At 47.1% G+C, this 15,183-nt stretch overlaps 1 protein-coding gene across 1 annotated transcript in view; it reads left to right on the top strand.

Annotated features, from left to right (window-relative positions):
- The window catches only part of LOC147642407 (regulator of nonsense transcripts 1 homolog), a 79,897-nt gene that overhangs the window by 7,824 nt on the left and 56,890 nt on the right, over positions 1-15,183 (top strand). The window contains exons 3-9 of the mRNA XM_086806197.1: positions 8,700-8,870; positions 8,972-9,022; positions 9,113-9,205; positions 9,332-9,427; positions 11,947-11,997; positions 12,085-12,203; positions 12,299-12,407. Of these exons, the coding sequence (XP_086662323.1) occupies positions 8,700-8,870; positions 8,972-9,022; positions 9,113-9,205; positions 9,332-9,427; positions 11,947-11,997; positions 12,085-12,203; positions 12,299-12,407 (690 nt within the window). The remainder of the gene's footprint in view (positions 1-8,699; positions 8,871-8,971; positions 9,023-9,112; positions 9,206-9,331; positions 9,428-11,946; positions 11,998-12,084; positions 12,204-12,298; positions 12,408-15,183) is intronic.

Below are 15,183 nucleotides of genomic sequence, written 5' to 3'. Positions count from 1 at the left end.
GGTCAGAAGTTAGAACCTTCCTCCACTAATCACGGAGGGTATGAATAATGTCAAGCCAAATGCTCTTGATGGACTCAACAGGCGCAGTGTGGGTACCCTCAATGGCCTCGCTGCATCTAGCTTGCCAAATGTGCCAGGCTGCAATGCTGTTGCATATCTCCCATCTTTGGCATGAGCTTGGTCGCCAGTGATCTGTAGGTGGAGATGTGACTGGTATTGCCGAAATACTATGGTGAGAGACCTGAAGGGCTAGCCCTCCCCCATTCTCCTCATAAGCCCTGACCACCACAGCCTCTGTGGCCCAAGCAACAATGCCTTATGTAATGATCCGGGTCGAGGCCCTGTCCATAGTGAAGATGTGGAGAATCCGTTGCCAGATCTGTTGAGCCTTCGGGAAATCCCAAAGATAGTGTCGTTGAGACTCTTGAGGGTGGGCGCACCGCGGGCAAGTTGTTGGCCTACCTCCAACTACCAAACTCCTGTGTGCCATCTTCCAAAGGAAGAGGGTGATCTTTCTAGGCCGGAAACCTTCCCATAGCCTCTTCTAGAAATCTAAAAGGAAATGCGGTGAGAGGCCTTGTGTGACTACCAATGTATTGCTGCTGATGGGGTGCCATCAATCTTTGGCATCTGGATCTTGCGGCCTAGCCGCGAAGTGTATGCAAAGAAGGGGGCGTCTAGAGTCTCCTCCCGATCAGCGGGGTCATGCCAAGTCCACTCCCTCGGGTCCCACTCTAGGCGCGTGAGAAGTCGGCACTCCCATATCCATAGTCGCCATAATCTCTCCCTCGGTACCTTGGCCGACGGTGGGTCTATGTGCCACTCTTGTGTGCGAAAGCCAATCACCCTCACTCTCTGCAAGGTGCAGCCCTTGAAATCCTCTATGGGAAGCTCAGATCTCTCAAGTCTGCCATGGGCTCCAAAAGAAAAAGTGAGCAGACCACTGTCTTCATCTGTTTCGTGGACCGCCACGAGAATATCATGCTCACCTAGCCACATTGGGGGTGTGGGGGTGCGGGGGGGTCGGGTTTGGGATAGGAGTCAGCCACTCCTGAGGGATAGCTAAGTCGATGTCGATGCAGTGCCTGTCTCTACCCCTGCACCTCTTGGGGTAATTGTCACCAGCTTGAACATTTGCCAGTATGAAAGGGGTATGGTGGACCTAGGATGTCTAAATATTTGGAAAGTACAAGCTTTGGGAATGGGGGATTATCCTGGAGTACAAAGGACCACACTCCTAAAATTTAGGAGAGTCGCTATTTTTGGCCCGACTTCGATGGAAATTGTAACTCGCGGCGGTGCTCGGGGGACTAGGGCCTTTGACACACTTGTTGATACCATCAATGCATATTAAAACATTTAAACATGGCCACAACCTTAACATATATCCATCATCACTTTGCATAAAACATAAAGTTGGACAAAACATCCACAAATGAGGCCGGAATGGGCCGACTCCCCCCCTTGAGTATTTTATTACCCAAGGAGAATAATATCATGTACAAGCTTTGAGGGCCTTACTCTCCCCACGGGAGATGCCGGATTATCCATATACAAATGCCATAACACAGCCCAACACGAGGCAACCAAGCCGGAACATAGGCTGTAGAAATGCCGAGCCAACAATATAATCCATATACCTCCGTGTGGGTATTGATTCTTCCCCAAAAACCACGGGTCTTCATGCAATAGAGCTGGTACAGCAAGTACAACTCTCCATTCAGTCGGTACAACAAGTACAATGGTTGGTACAGCCGGTACAGTGGTTGGTATAGTCGATACAGTGGTTGGTATAGCAGGTACAAGTACAAATGCTAGAACATCAAGTACAATGGCTAGAAATCATAATAAATGATTAAATACCCTTGCCTTTAGTATTTCTTTGCGATGGAAGCCTCCAAAACAGTCGGTATTCTTCATGGGCAGCCTTCAAGAGAGAGAGAGAGAGAGAGAGTAGCCATCATTAGGGCAGCCTGTAACGGTGGTAGAGGCTAGTGTGCAGCAAGAGAGCCTCCTTTAATGAAGAGAGAGGGCTCCAATTTATAGATTTGGGGCTCCCATGAGTGAAAATGGAAAGAGAAGGCTACAATGACAAGTGGAGAGCCACACAATGGTTGAAGTGACAAGTGTGAGGCCACTTGTCTCACTTTGATCCACTTTCTAACAAGTGTTAGGCCACTTGTCTCACTTTGGTCCACTTTCTTGCCACATGTTCCAATCTAAGAGATGGGTCCTTCCATAAACTTTATCTCTAAAAATATCCCAAGTGGTAGACATTCTGTCATAGGCACTTCGCCAACTCTTGGTATCTGCTCAATTCTAGATGTAATGACGCGAACAGAATTTCCATCGGAGTCGGGCCAAAAATAGGAACTCTCCTAAATTCTAGGAGTGTGGTCCCTTTGTATTCTTGGATAATCCCCCATTCCCAAAGCTTGTACTTTCCAAATATTTAGACATCCTGGAGTCCACAAGACCCCTTTCATACTGGGAAACGTCCAGGCTGGTGACAAAAATTATGGTCGCGTCATTACATCTGGAATCGAACAGATACCAAGAGTTAGCAAAGTGCCTATGACAAAATGTCTACTAGTTGGGATATTTTTAGAGGTAAAGATTATGGGAGAACCCATCTCTTAGATTGGGACATGTGGCAAGAAAGTGGATCAAAGTGAGACAAGTGGCCTCACACTTGTCACTCCAGCTATTGTGTGGCTCTCCACTTGTCATCATAGCCTTCTCTTTCCATTTTCACTCATGGGAGCCCCAAATCTATAAATTGGAGCCCTCTCTCTTCATTAAAGGAGGCTCTCTTGCTGCACACTAGCCTCTACCACTGTTATAGGTTGCCCTAATGATGGCTACTCTCTTTCTCTCTCTCTTGAAGGCTGCCCATGAAGAATACCGGCTGTTGGGGACTATTTTGGAGGCTTCCATTGCGAAGAAATACTAAAGGCAAGGGTATTTAATCATTTATTATGATTTCTTGCCATTGTATTTCTTGTACTAGCATTTGTACTTGCTATACCTACTGTACCAACCATTGTACTCGTTGTACTAGCCATTGTACTTGTTGTACCGACTGAATGGAGAGTTGTACTTGCTGTACCAGCTCTATTGCATGAAGACCTGTGGTTTTTGGGGCAGAATCAGTACCCACACGGAGGCCTAACAAAGGCTTAGAAAAACTTATGTAGCTTGTGCCTAACATGTCCCTGGACTAGGGCTCACAATGGGGTCATGGCATACGACAAATAATCCTAAAATGGTTCTTATATGGATTATATTGTTGGCTTGGCATTTCTATAGCCTGTGTTCCGGCTTGGTAGCTTCGTGTTGGGCTGTGTTATGGCATTTGTATATGGATAATCCGGCATCTCCCGTGGGGAGAGTAAGGCCCTCAAAGCTTGTACATGTTATATGGGAACGCTCCTGATGGAGAGGATAGCGTTGGTTGCCTCAATGTTTATGCCCCGAACGCCGTGCAGGTAGAGCTCTCTTTTGGAGCATAGTTCGACAGGTCCTTCCCCAGGCTTACTTTCGGTGCATGGGTTGCGATGTCAACATGATAAAGGCAGCAGAGGACAAACTTGGAGGAGGTACGGCCACAGTCTCAGGAGCTGAGTACTCTACCTGGGAGAAGCTGATATTGGTACTTAGGAGACAAGGCCCTTGGCATCTGCCAGAGTTTCAGCACAACCCTGGGAACCTCAGCTTCTCGAGATCGGATAGGAGGAGCACCGGCCCCAACCTTTCTAGACTTGACAGGTTCTACGTTGATGGGTGGGCTTGTGGCCGTGGGGGCATGATTGGTATCTTGGCAAGCACTTCTTTTTTAGATCACGCCCCAGTTATTGTGTCCTTAGAGGACCCTTGGGGGCTCATTTAGGACTCTGAGATATGCAGCATGATAGAGCAGATTTGGGCCGGATTGGACTTTACCGTGGGCTCTGTTGGGTGCACATTGGATATTGGCCTAGGGGAGATCAGCAGTTTCTTGTAGGAGGCAGCTCAGAGCAGATTGGAGGGATTTCGGGAGCAAGAGCGGAGTCTGAGGAGGGGCCTAGCCTCTTTATAGCGGCTATCAAAATGGTGACCCACTGCGTATGCTCCGAGACAATGACTCCTGGGCATGTCTCACGACCGGCAAAAGCTGCTCACTAACAGAGATGCAAACTCCTGTATATTCCACGAGACTATCCACATATCAATCTTTGTGTGAGGCGGAACTAGGGAATTGCCCTCCACTTGAAGAGTCTTGGACGAGGGTTTAGACGGGGAATAATCACAATCTGTCTTGGGGTGAAGGTGCGCCAAGTGGGCACGGATCCTATCCTCCATGTGACGCCACTCCTTCTCAGCGCGAGAGTATGCGTACTCCGGACTCCATCGATCACAATGGAGGTACTTATAAGAGGGTGGGAGAGGTATTGTGACAGAAGTATGCATGAACACAAAGAGCAGCGCCTCCAGGCTGGAGGCCACCATCTCCCCGTCTTGGTCTCTGTGGGTTGAGTGTCCAAGCTCCATCCTAGCCAATGGCCATAGATGGGTGAGTATGTTGGTGATGCGAAGATCGTGAAGATGATGAGATAGCTCAATTGCCTAACCCTGGATGGCGGAAGTCATCGACTCTAAGTCCCGCGCAGTCCCTAGACCTGCACTCAAAGGGAAAGAGAAGATCATGATGCCACTGTCTGGTGTAGAGGGTCTGGAGTGGTGGAAAACCACGCATATCTGAAGAGGTGCTATTGTCATATTTGTTCCTTCCGCACGCTAGAAGACAACGAAAGAAACTATAATCCACTGGCTGTCCTAAGATCGTGGGGGCCCACCTAGGGACACTGGCAGGAGAGCCCTCATTGGGGAGGTGGCGATGGTCATCTCAACTTGCACAGAGAAACGGTGAATCAATTGGCGAACGGAACTTGCCGATTGCCTCCGCTTCGGGTTGGGGGTTGTTGGGGGGCGACGGGAGTGCTTTGGAGAGGCGGAGGGAGGGGGGAGGCGGAGGGAGGGGGGAGGGTGGGCTTCGATGTGGAGGACGCGGCTGAAGAAATTGTTGTGGGCAAAGACAGGGGCGAGGAAGAAGGGGGAGGGGGAGGGGGCGGAGAGGCCGGAGAGGGGTGTTGCCGGGAGAGATCCTTGGAGACGAAGGCTGCTGGGAGAGGCTTAGTGGGGTCTATCAGCCTTAGTGGACGCTGAGAGTCAAGGAGGGCTCTCGACAGGGAACTGGTCGCCAAATCGGAGGGGTTGGAGGGGCCCGCTCACTGATAGGAGGGGGCCCGTCGCCAACTGGTGGGTGCTGTGATAAATGCTCATAATGGTTCTCTGACAGAACCCAATTCTCCTGTGCTTTGCCAGCCTGGTGTGCACGCCGAAGATGCTGAGCCCTGGTGATCAGCTGACGGCCCGTGCGTGGGCCAACCGTCCGCTCTTCGGTAGCTATGTCGTCCGCAGTCAGAACCTGGTGCTCCATTGCGTGAGAATCTACCGCTCTCTCTACCCTCTGGTGAGGATGTGAATGGGATGGCATTTGTTCATGTGTGGCATGTGGAGCCTGACATGACATACATGTATGGCTGGTGTAGCTTGACATGGTGTTTTTGTGTGGCATATGGAGCTTGACATGATAATACATGTATGGCTGGCGTAGCCTGACATGAGAGTACATGTGTGGCTTGTGGGGCCTGACATGGTGTACATGTATGGCCATGGAGCCTGACATGATGAAAGTCTCTTGGACAAGCTATCTTGAAGATCTTGTGTATTTATGTTATGGGAAGGTTCCAGAAGGATCATGAGCCCTGGACATTTTATCGGATACAACTAAGCAGATGGGTGTTTCTTCCAATATAATTGCACTCCTGTGTGTGCATGACTTGATTTTATCTTTGGATGACTTGTCTTGTTTGCCTGAACAATGCTTGAGATTTCTGCTTGTGTTGTCCATGGGGCCGGGGACGCCTGGGCACCTTGTGGACGTGTATGTGCACACCTGTTTGGGACTGACAGGTGGTCTACATGTGTTTTGCAGGTGGTAAGTATTCCACAAAACTCAATTTACAGCTTTATGAGTTCACATGTTAATAAATATGGATGTAGGTTCACACTCACTTATAAGTGACCGGACAACTTATAAGTGAGTACACGTTGAGCAGTACTTATTTAATACACGTGGCGGCCAAAGACCGAGCATTGGACATTATTTGGACTCCCTTCATGTAGGCGCTCCTTTCTGGACCAAAAAAGCACACGTGTGGGCTATTTTCAGCGGGGAAGCCTCTATTATGGACAAAACACCAGATTGGAGGGGGGCAGGAGTGCATGAGGGCTGGTCGGCTGGTTCTTTTCAGCCCGTTGGCAAGTTTCTACAGCCATCCATCGCGACTGAAGTTCACCGGATGCATAGGAGAAGCTGGCCGACTCCTTTTGCATTTTCTCCACTGATGGCCGGTGGATTTACAGCTTGAATAGAGGCTGGACGGAGGTTAAAAACAGGGAGGAAGAGCTGGTCGTGCGCTTCTACACAGTTTCCTTCTGACCGGAGGTTTGCAGGTTTGTGCACAACTGCTGGTCGCTTTCTTCTGTGGCTACCGAGGGCTGGTCGATTGCTGAAAGCAGCCTTTTAGGGCTGGTCGACTTGCTCTATGAGCCAGACAAGAGGAAGATGATGATGTTGAATTGTCCCGGGCTGATGTGGGAGTGCTATGGGCTGTCCATAGTTGTCTTGGATGTGCTTGATGCCGAGAATGCTCACTTGTGCTGAAATTGTCAGCAAATTCAGATATTGTGATGATCTTCTTGTTTTCACATGGTATTGGAAGAAATAGGTGTAGCCAGTGGTGAACCCTGGGCACCCGCAAAGTTGTATTGGAAGCAGACTCCTTTATGGTAATCTAACCATAAAGGGGGGGGAAAGGGGGGGGGGGGGGTTCAGCCCATTTTCTGGCCCCTAGTGTGGTGTACTGTGCTGTGCAGCTTTGTCATCTTGTATTTTCAGATTTCATGATTGATTAGATTTTCCGTGTTCAGTTGCCCCTTCCATTTATAGTGGTCTCCTAGACTGACGTCGAGGGCAAGCTTTGGCTAGATGGCCCATCTGCCTGCAAATGAAACATTGGCCTTTAAGGCTTGAATACTCCACTCGCTGAAGGATGGGGTCTCCCCAGAGGCATGGGATACATATAACACGGGGCAGGAATCCGGCGAGGCAACACAGATGCGGAGGGATGGAATCCCGACTACTTGTGCAATGGCTGAGGCAACTGTTGGGGGGGGGATTCCATCACTCTCCCGATGGCACCACCAATCATCGGGAGAAGCGGAAGGTTTTCCTTCCTAAGGCCTGGGAAGCAAATTGTTATTGGGAAGCTCCGCACGCTAGCAAGTGGGTTAGACGTAGGGTTGAAGGCGTGCTGCCACCGCACAAAGAAGGCCTGCACCGTATGCAATGCAAGGGGGCTCAACTGCATGACTCGGTTTGACGCCTCTGACAAGTCGAACTCCACCTGGTAGTAGGCACGCCCCAAAGGGTGAATGTCTGTGATCTTTGCAGGTGCACCAATGAGGCTCGCGTATAAAAGATAAGATTTTTGAGTTGTCCATGCGCGGGGCAGCTACCAACGTTTTTTGCAAACGAGGGTGGAGGCCTCTAATGCTGAAACAGTTGTGGCGAGGATCTAAAGGCCCGCTTCGGAAAAAGATAAACAAGCAACGACGGCGTTGGTCGGGGTTAACGGAGCGGTTGCCATGAAGTCCTCATGAGGGATAAGACCAAAAAATGCTGAGGCTTGTCGAGAAAAGAGAACACCCGGAGGAAACTAAACAGACTTCTTGCGGGAAGAGGGAGGGGAAAGCAAGCACGGGGAGGGGGGTGAGGAAACAGGAAGAAAGAGAAGGGAGGTGGGGGGTGGGGCAGGGCAGAAAAGGGGAAAGTGGCGGCCCTGAGAGAAGAGGGGAATGTGGGGCAGCAACGGGCAAAGAGGGGGGTAGGTGGCGAGGGATGCAGTGGGGCTGGCAGGAGGAGGTGCAGGGAAGGGGCAGGGAGGGGTGGGCGCAGGGGTCGGGCAGGGGGGGCAGACACAGGAGGCGGGCAGGGGGCTAGCAATGGGGGGGCGGGCAGGCACAGGGGACTGGAGAGTGCGCAGAGCACCACGATGTTGGGGGGGGGAGCTTTGCAATTAATTTGGGATTAAGGGTAAGAACACAGGAGTCATGGAAGCATAATTGTATTATGAAATTTGGTCCTGTTTATAGGAGAGGCCCCCCTTTACAAGGTGTGCATATGCTACCACCACACATGCGACTTTTCAAAGCATGATACCAAGTAGCGGCTGTTCATACACACTAGAGCCGCATTATTTAAACTTAAGCTTACACACACTAGAGTGCTAGTTTACACAACCACCTAGCACTGGGTTATTCCCACATTAATCACTATCAATATTTAACAATAGGTACATGTACACTTATACATGTATAGATGTACGTATATACATGTATGTGTATATAAACGCATATTTGTATGTATACATATAGACACATATACGCATGTGGATATGTATATATATACACATATACACGCGTGTGTATGTGTATGTATACATACACATGTCATATACGTATATATACACATTCACATGCATATAATGATGATTTTGCAAGAATGTATACATGAATTTTCTTTATTGCTACAGGTTCCTACTGAACAGGAGCAGCTTCGAGCAAGACAAATAAGTGCACAACAAATCAATAAGGTTGAGGAGCTTTGGAAATCTAATCCCGATGCGACCCTAGAGGATCTGGAGAAGCCAGGAGTGGATGATGAGCCTCAGCCTGTAGCATTGAAGTATGAAGAAGCTTACCAGGCAAGAGTTGCAGGGTTCTACTCTTAGCATTTTGGGTGGGTGTAATGCTCACTTGGGTTAAGTGAAGGCTGATTTAGAGCTGAATCCAAATTTGTTTGCAGTATCAAAACGTTTTTGGCCCTTTAGTGAAACTCGAGGCAGATTATGATAAGGTAATATATTCCTAAAAAGATGCTAAGTTTCTTGAAGTTTTTAAAAAATGTACTAAATGTGAATTTTTCTTGACTTGGTGCAATGAGCAGATGATGAAAGAATCCCAAAGCAAGGACAATATAGTTGTCCGCTGGGATGTTGGTCTTAATAAGAAGCGTGTTGCCTATTTTGTCTTCCCAAAGGTAGAGCTATTATGTACAGTTCTTTTTTGACGGGAACTGGTCATCTCATAGTTGGCAAGTTATTTTTGGCTTTACTAGGCTATTTATAGTGTTGAATTTTGTGTGCTAACTTTGATTTGTGCCCAGGAGGACAATGAATTGAGGCTTGTTCCTGGTGATGAGCTGCGCTTACGATATCCAGGAGATAGCACACATTCTGCTTGGCAATCTGTTGGCCATGTGGTATAGAAATTATATTGTTGAACTCATGATTGAGCTACTTGTGCACATAAATGCATGATTGAACTGCTTGGGAATGACTCAACTACTTGTGCTCATTTGAGTATGGAGATGCCTATAGCACCTTCTTGACAAGTCATGAAGTGAGTAGAGAAAATTCTAGTGTTGTGTGGTAGTAATGGTCTCCCTCTCCCTCTCCCTCTCTCACACATACACATTCTCTCTCTCTCTCTCTCTCTCTCTCTCTCTCTCTCTCTCTTGTCACACACAAAGGACAAGACAAGCATCTCAGACAATTCATGCGACTTATGGTGCTGAATGATTTGTTGTAATGGCAGACTATGTCCCCTTCTTACAAATGATACCATAAGAAGTTGCATCCATGTTAACTGCTGTAACGGTTATCATCATGAAGGCATAGAAGCCAAGCAATCACATATAAATCACATGTGGGAGAATTAAGTATGTGGCTCTTGATACTAAGAGGAAACTGCGGGTGGTTAGAGACTGGAATGATCTTTCATTTATTCCTATCTGGGCCAACTTGCTAATTAGTCTGGCCTATAGACTGTAACTAATTCTTATTCCATCATAGGTTCTGTCCTCGTGTTTCGGTGCTTCAATGATGGCTCAGAGTATGGATTGGTCTAATGTCAGTGATTTTACCAAAATCTTGCTTCTGTCACTTTGCCAACTTAATCATGTAATGCCTTTTCTATGGATGCAAATATTTTGTCCATGAGATTAGGAGAGGCATGATAGTCTGGTAATTTTGTCAAACTTCTGCCTTTGTAAGTAGGTATGATAATGTTCTTTGACGAGTTTTGCGGGAGGCCTTGGAAAATAGACCCATTAAAATGATGGGTTAGTATGAAGCCTCCAAGTTAACATGCAAGCTCATGCAGCCTCATACGAAGTTTCCAAGCTACTATAACCAACTAAAATGAGCTTCTCATGCATGACTCCCTTCAAGAAAGCAAAACCCCTTACAAAAAGGCCTAGCATTGAATAACCATCCAACCATTATATGCTGATCGACCACCCAGCAGAGGAGACAAGGCTCCACACGTTTCTCTTGCCCTTACATTGGTCCCCCATGTGCATGCATCGATAGGCTCTCTCTGGTCAGCTTGGCTGGACCTACGAACCTGGCCTTCCTTCGGCTGCTTGCTTCCAACCGGCATGCACGCTCATTGCTTGTGAATGGCAATGCTCACTCTCATGCCGACATGGTACTGACTCTCCTTCGGACAGTTTGTCCTTGATCCGTCAGCTCTCAAGGGTTGTGATAGCTAGTAAGTAATATTGGTTGCAGGCCCGCACGATCTTTTGCCATACCATCGGGAGTTCTTGGATAGTGCAGGTAATCGACTAAATGGTCAAGAGGGTTTTATGGTGAGTTGGGGTTTGCCATTGATATCAGTGGCAGGTGGTTGGTTGTTGAAGTGTGTCCCATTGGCCAGGTCAATTAGGATCTGTATAAACAGTCTTTGGAGTTACCATTGTAGAGAATGTCATGTAGCTCTTGCTTGTTTTTGCAAAAAACTAATGAGTTGTCTATGATTGGACTCATTTTTCCGTTTTTGATGGAAAGCCTCATGTTCCTTGTTATATCTAGTGTCATTGCATTTAAAACTCGCACTCTCTTAGGTAATGTGCACAACTGGCTTCTTTTTCAAAGGAAAGTTTTGACTTCAAAGGCTTGAATTACACATTGAAAATCAAATAGAAATGTGCAGAGGAGGATGTATTGAGGATAAAAAAGGAGGAGGGGGAGAAGGGGAGGAGAAAGAGGAAGAAGGGGACTTAAGAAGATAAGAATGAGGAGAAATCAGAAGCAGCGCGACCACAGTACTTTCAATGATGTCATGTGAGAGAGAGGGTAGTGTCACGATTCCAAGATCTGTCGGCCTCTCAGTTTGCACCCAGCCCCTAGGGCTGATGTGGCATCTATATGGCATGTATGACTTGTACAATCAGCCGCTTGGGGCATGTAAGATCTGTATGGCTAGTTCACCAGCACTTACACAGTCACCCCCACTGCCTGGACTAACGAAGTTTACAGCTAGTTAAGGTTAGTGGGATGCTGCGGTATGGCCGGACAGAGAGATCGATTAGTCCTAGAGGATTAGGTTAATTGACACCAGGCAACTTAGATTGGAGAAAAGCTATTAAAATAGCTAGAAAGGAAATTCTTTTATTGGCATGGCTAGGCTGTCTATAGAAGTGGGTGCTTGGCTCTCTGTCTCTCTCTCTACACACACACACACACACACACACAGATTTGTTGGGGGGGGCCTTGGTGCAGTGAAGTGTTGCGAAATCATGGCTGCTTGGGGTTGTCTAGTGTGAGGCTTTGTGCTTGGTCTCGATCACTCAAACAACAGTGTCAATCCTAATATACAAACACGAGAGAGAGAGAGAGAGAGAGAGAGAGAGAGAGAGAGAGAGAGAGAGAGAGAGAGAGAGCACTTATTATTTTTTCCCAAAAGGAGACTAAGACTTTGTGCAATAATGTGCAGATAAAGCTCACTTCACAAGAGGAGGTTGCTCTTGAGTTGAGGGCAAGCCAGGTTGGGTTATTATTTACATTATTTTCTCCTTGCTAAGTTAAGGAAAACTCTCCCCCTTAAACGTGAATTTTTTTTTTCTTCTGTCAGGGTGTTCCAATTGATGTCAATCACAATTTCAGTGTTGATTTTGTTTGGAAGAGCACAAGTTTTGACAGGATGCAGGCAGCCATGAAAACACTTGCTGTCGATGATACCAGTGTCAGCGGGTACATCAACTTGATGGTGCCTTAGATGCTGTGAGGAGGGCTTTGATTTACAGATGCAATCTGATCTTACATTCTATGCTGGGCTTTTTGTGTAGATACATTTATCATCGGTTGTTAGGGCATGAAGTTGAAGCGCAGTTGGTCCGCAACACGTTACCTCGTCGATTTGGTGCACTGGGTCTCCCTGAATTGAACGCTTCACAGGTTTGTACCATTTTTTGATCTCTTTTGAACTTAAGCAGAAATGAAACAGGATTGAAAAATGCATGTAGTTATGAAGCACATGGATGCATGTTGGGGTGTATCTATTAAATATTTTGACCCAGGGCAAGGCAGTGTGCGCGCTGATAGGAAATGCTTGAATTGTTCTAGAGGGTTGAAGGTGAATATGCCTTTTTTGGTTTCTGTTCATCTGCACAAGTGTCTATTGTTGTTTTGATGCTTGGGACTGCTTAGAATAGAGGACGGCAACATAAGCCAAAGGCTGAAACTGTGTTAGGAGTTTAGCCAAGGGGAGATATTATTTGAAAGGTGTAGACACCACTTTGTATCCAATTGGAGTTCAAGAACTTACACCTTTGTTTTCTTCACTTTACAACTTGATCTTTGGCAACCTTGCGTAGGGTTCAGGCCAGAGTTTGAGCATAGCCTTTGTAGGCCGACGGAGGGTCTATGAGACCATGGTAGTACTGATAGAGTGTGCAGAGAGCGGAAGCAAAGGGAGCTCTAGAATGTGCTGAACTGAGAGTGCAAGAGAGAGAGAGAGATATGAAGCCAAAAGGCTGAATATACTGCAGTGAATACAATTCTGAGCAAGAGACCTAGTAGTCTCATAAGTAAAGGATACAAAAGGGAGCAAGTGTGTCAGCAAATGAACCACACAACTCAATGAATGAACATGATAAATGGAAGAGGCCAGCCCACCTATATATAGGTAAGGGGCTGGCTGACTGGAGCTGGCCGACTGGAGATGAAGACCTGACCTGGGAAAAATGGGGTGTCCAGCCCACAATCAAGGGCCATAACAAGGGAACAAATATAGGCTAAAATATGGGCAGCATACAGGGATGAAATGCTAATACCCCCTCTCAGAATCAGATGCTGAACAAACTCCAGGAAGCCGAAGATGAGGAGACAAGGAAGCCTGAGACAAATCTGTTGCATTCTTTGTTGAAGGACGATACTCCAAACACAATCTCCAACAAGAACCCGTTCACAAACATAGTGATATTGGATCTCAATGTGTTTCGTACGAGCATGAAACACAGGGTTCTTGGCGATGGTGATGCAACTCTGATTGTCACACCAAAGAAGAGTAGATCCAGTAGGAGGAAAGCCAAATTCTCCCAATAATCTCCGTAACCAAATCGCCTCACATGCAGCATAACAAGCTGCATGATACTTTGCCCCTGTAGTGGAAAGCACCACAGTAGCTGCTTTCTATTGCTCCATGAAATGGCTCCTGACTCAAGTGAGAAAACACAACTAGAGGTCGAACGTCGAGTATCCGGATCTCCACCCCAATTTGAATGAGTCCATCCAAGAAGAGTGTGCCCCTGGCCATAAAAGATGCCAAAATCCAAAGTACCACTCAAGTACCGAAGCACCCAATGCTGCTGACAGAGCTTGGATGTGAAATAACTCAATAAGCTGACTGTGAAACAAATGTCCAATCGGGAGTACGTCAATCATACCAAACAACCGATGAGAACCCGATACTATCCCAAATCAATCCCTGGAGAAGCATCAAGAAGAGAGAGCTTCTCACTAGTATTCATAGGAGAAGATACTGGTTGTCACATGCACTCTGCACTAAGTGCATGGTGACAAGATGGCTCATCATCAGAAGTGCAACAATTGTACAGTTTTAGAACCCAATAGGATGATAATTGTCGTACGCCGTGACCCCATTGTACATCCTCAGTCCAGGATAAGTCAGGCACGAGCTACGTAGGTCATTCCTCAGCCTTAGTGGGTCAGTCAGTCAGTCAAGTCCCTTAACCCACTTGGAGAGAATCATTCATGCATGTAGAGTCAGTAGAAGTCTTAGGGTTTGCATCAGAAAGCACTCTGCATCTTGCATAACATGCATACATATGCCTGTGCATCATTTAGAACATCCCCAAAGCCTTAGGGAATTTACTGGGATTTATCTGGTATTTTTCCCATATTTATTAGTATTTATTTATCATTATTTGCATTATTGGGCATTTATAAATATTAACTTTATTAAATGACCAACCTCCAGTTAGTATAAATAGGCTTGCCTAGAGCCTCTTTTGCTCATTCAGTCTTCATTGTGCTAAGAGCTCTCCTCTCTCTTGCTTTCAGCCCAAGACTAATCCAACCCTAGAGCCCATAAGCTTGCTTCTCCAGCCCTTGAGAAACCCTAGCTTCATTCAGCCCTAGGTGCTTGCATTCAGCCCTGAATTCAGCACTCAGTTCAGGCCCTGTTTCAGTCCACAGTTCATCCTCAGTTCAACGCCAGAAATCAGCCTGTATTCACCTGCGTTTTTGCACAGCCGTACAGCAGCAGTGCTGCGTTTTCTGTCCAGCAGCCTCAGTACCCTGCAGCTTCTGTCCAGCAGCCCCAAGACACCTGCGTTTCAGTCCACCAGCACTCCAGACACCTGCGTTTCTGTCCACAGCAGAATCCAGCCTTGAAGCAACAGTCTACAACAGTTTCCAGCCCTGAAACAGTTGCTTGCATCAGTGTTCAGCATTCTCTGCATCATCAGCACATTCAGCAGTCATCTGGTGAAGGTAACTCAGCATTCATATGTGTTTTCAGCATTCTAACAGTGTGTAGAACAGTCCACCTTCTTCTTCTTTGAGCCTCAGGTGTGCAGCCCTTCCTCATGCCCTTGGGAGGAGTGCATAGGCTCGAGATCAAGTCATTGAGGTGTTTCTACAGCAGTGTACAGATCAGCCTTACTCCGATCCTCCGAGATCTTGCGTTTGGCTTATCTACAGTCCAAAG

Source organism: Cibotium barometz, chromosome 1 (assembly GCF_041138505.1).
Source record: "Cibotium barometz isolate CiBa-2024 chromosome 1, ASM4113850v1, whole genome shotgun sequence".
Taxonomy (NCBI): domain Eukaryota; kingdom Viridiplantae; phylum Streptophyta; class Polypodiopsida; order Cyatheales; family Cibotiaceae; genus Cibotium; species Cibotium barometz.
Note: the sequence above shows the minus strand (reverse complement) of the source record. Positions and strands in the feature narration are given on the sequence as shown.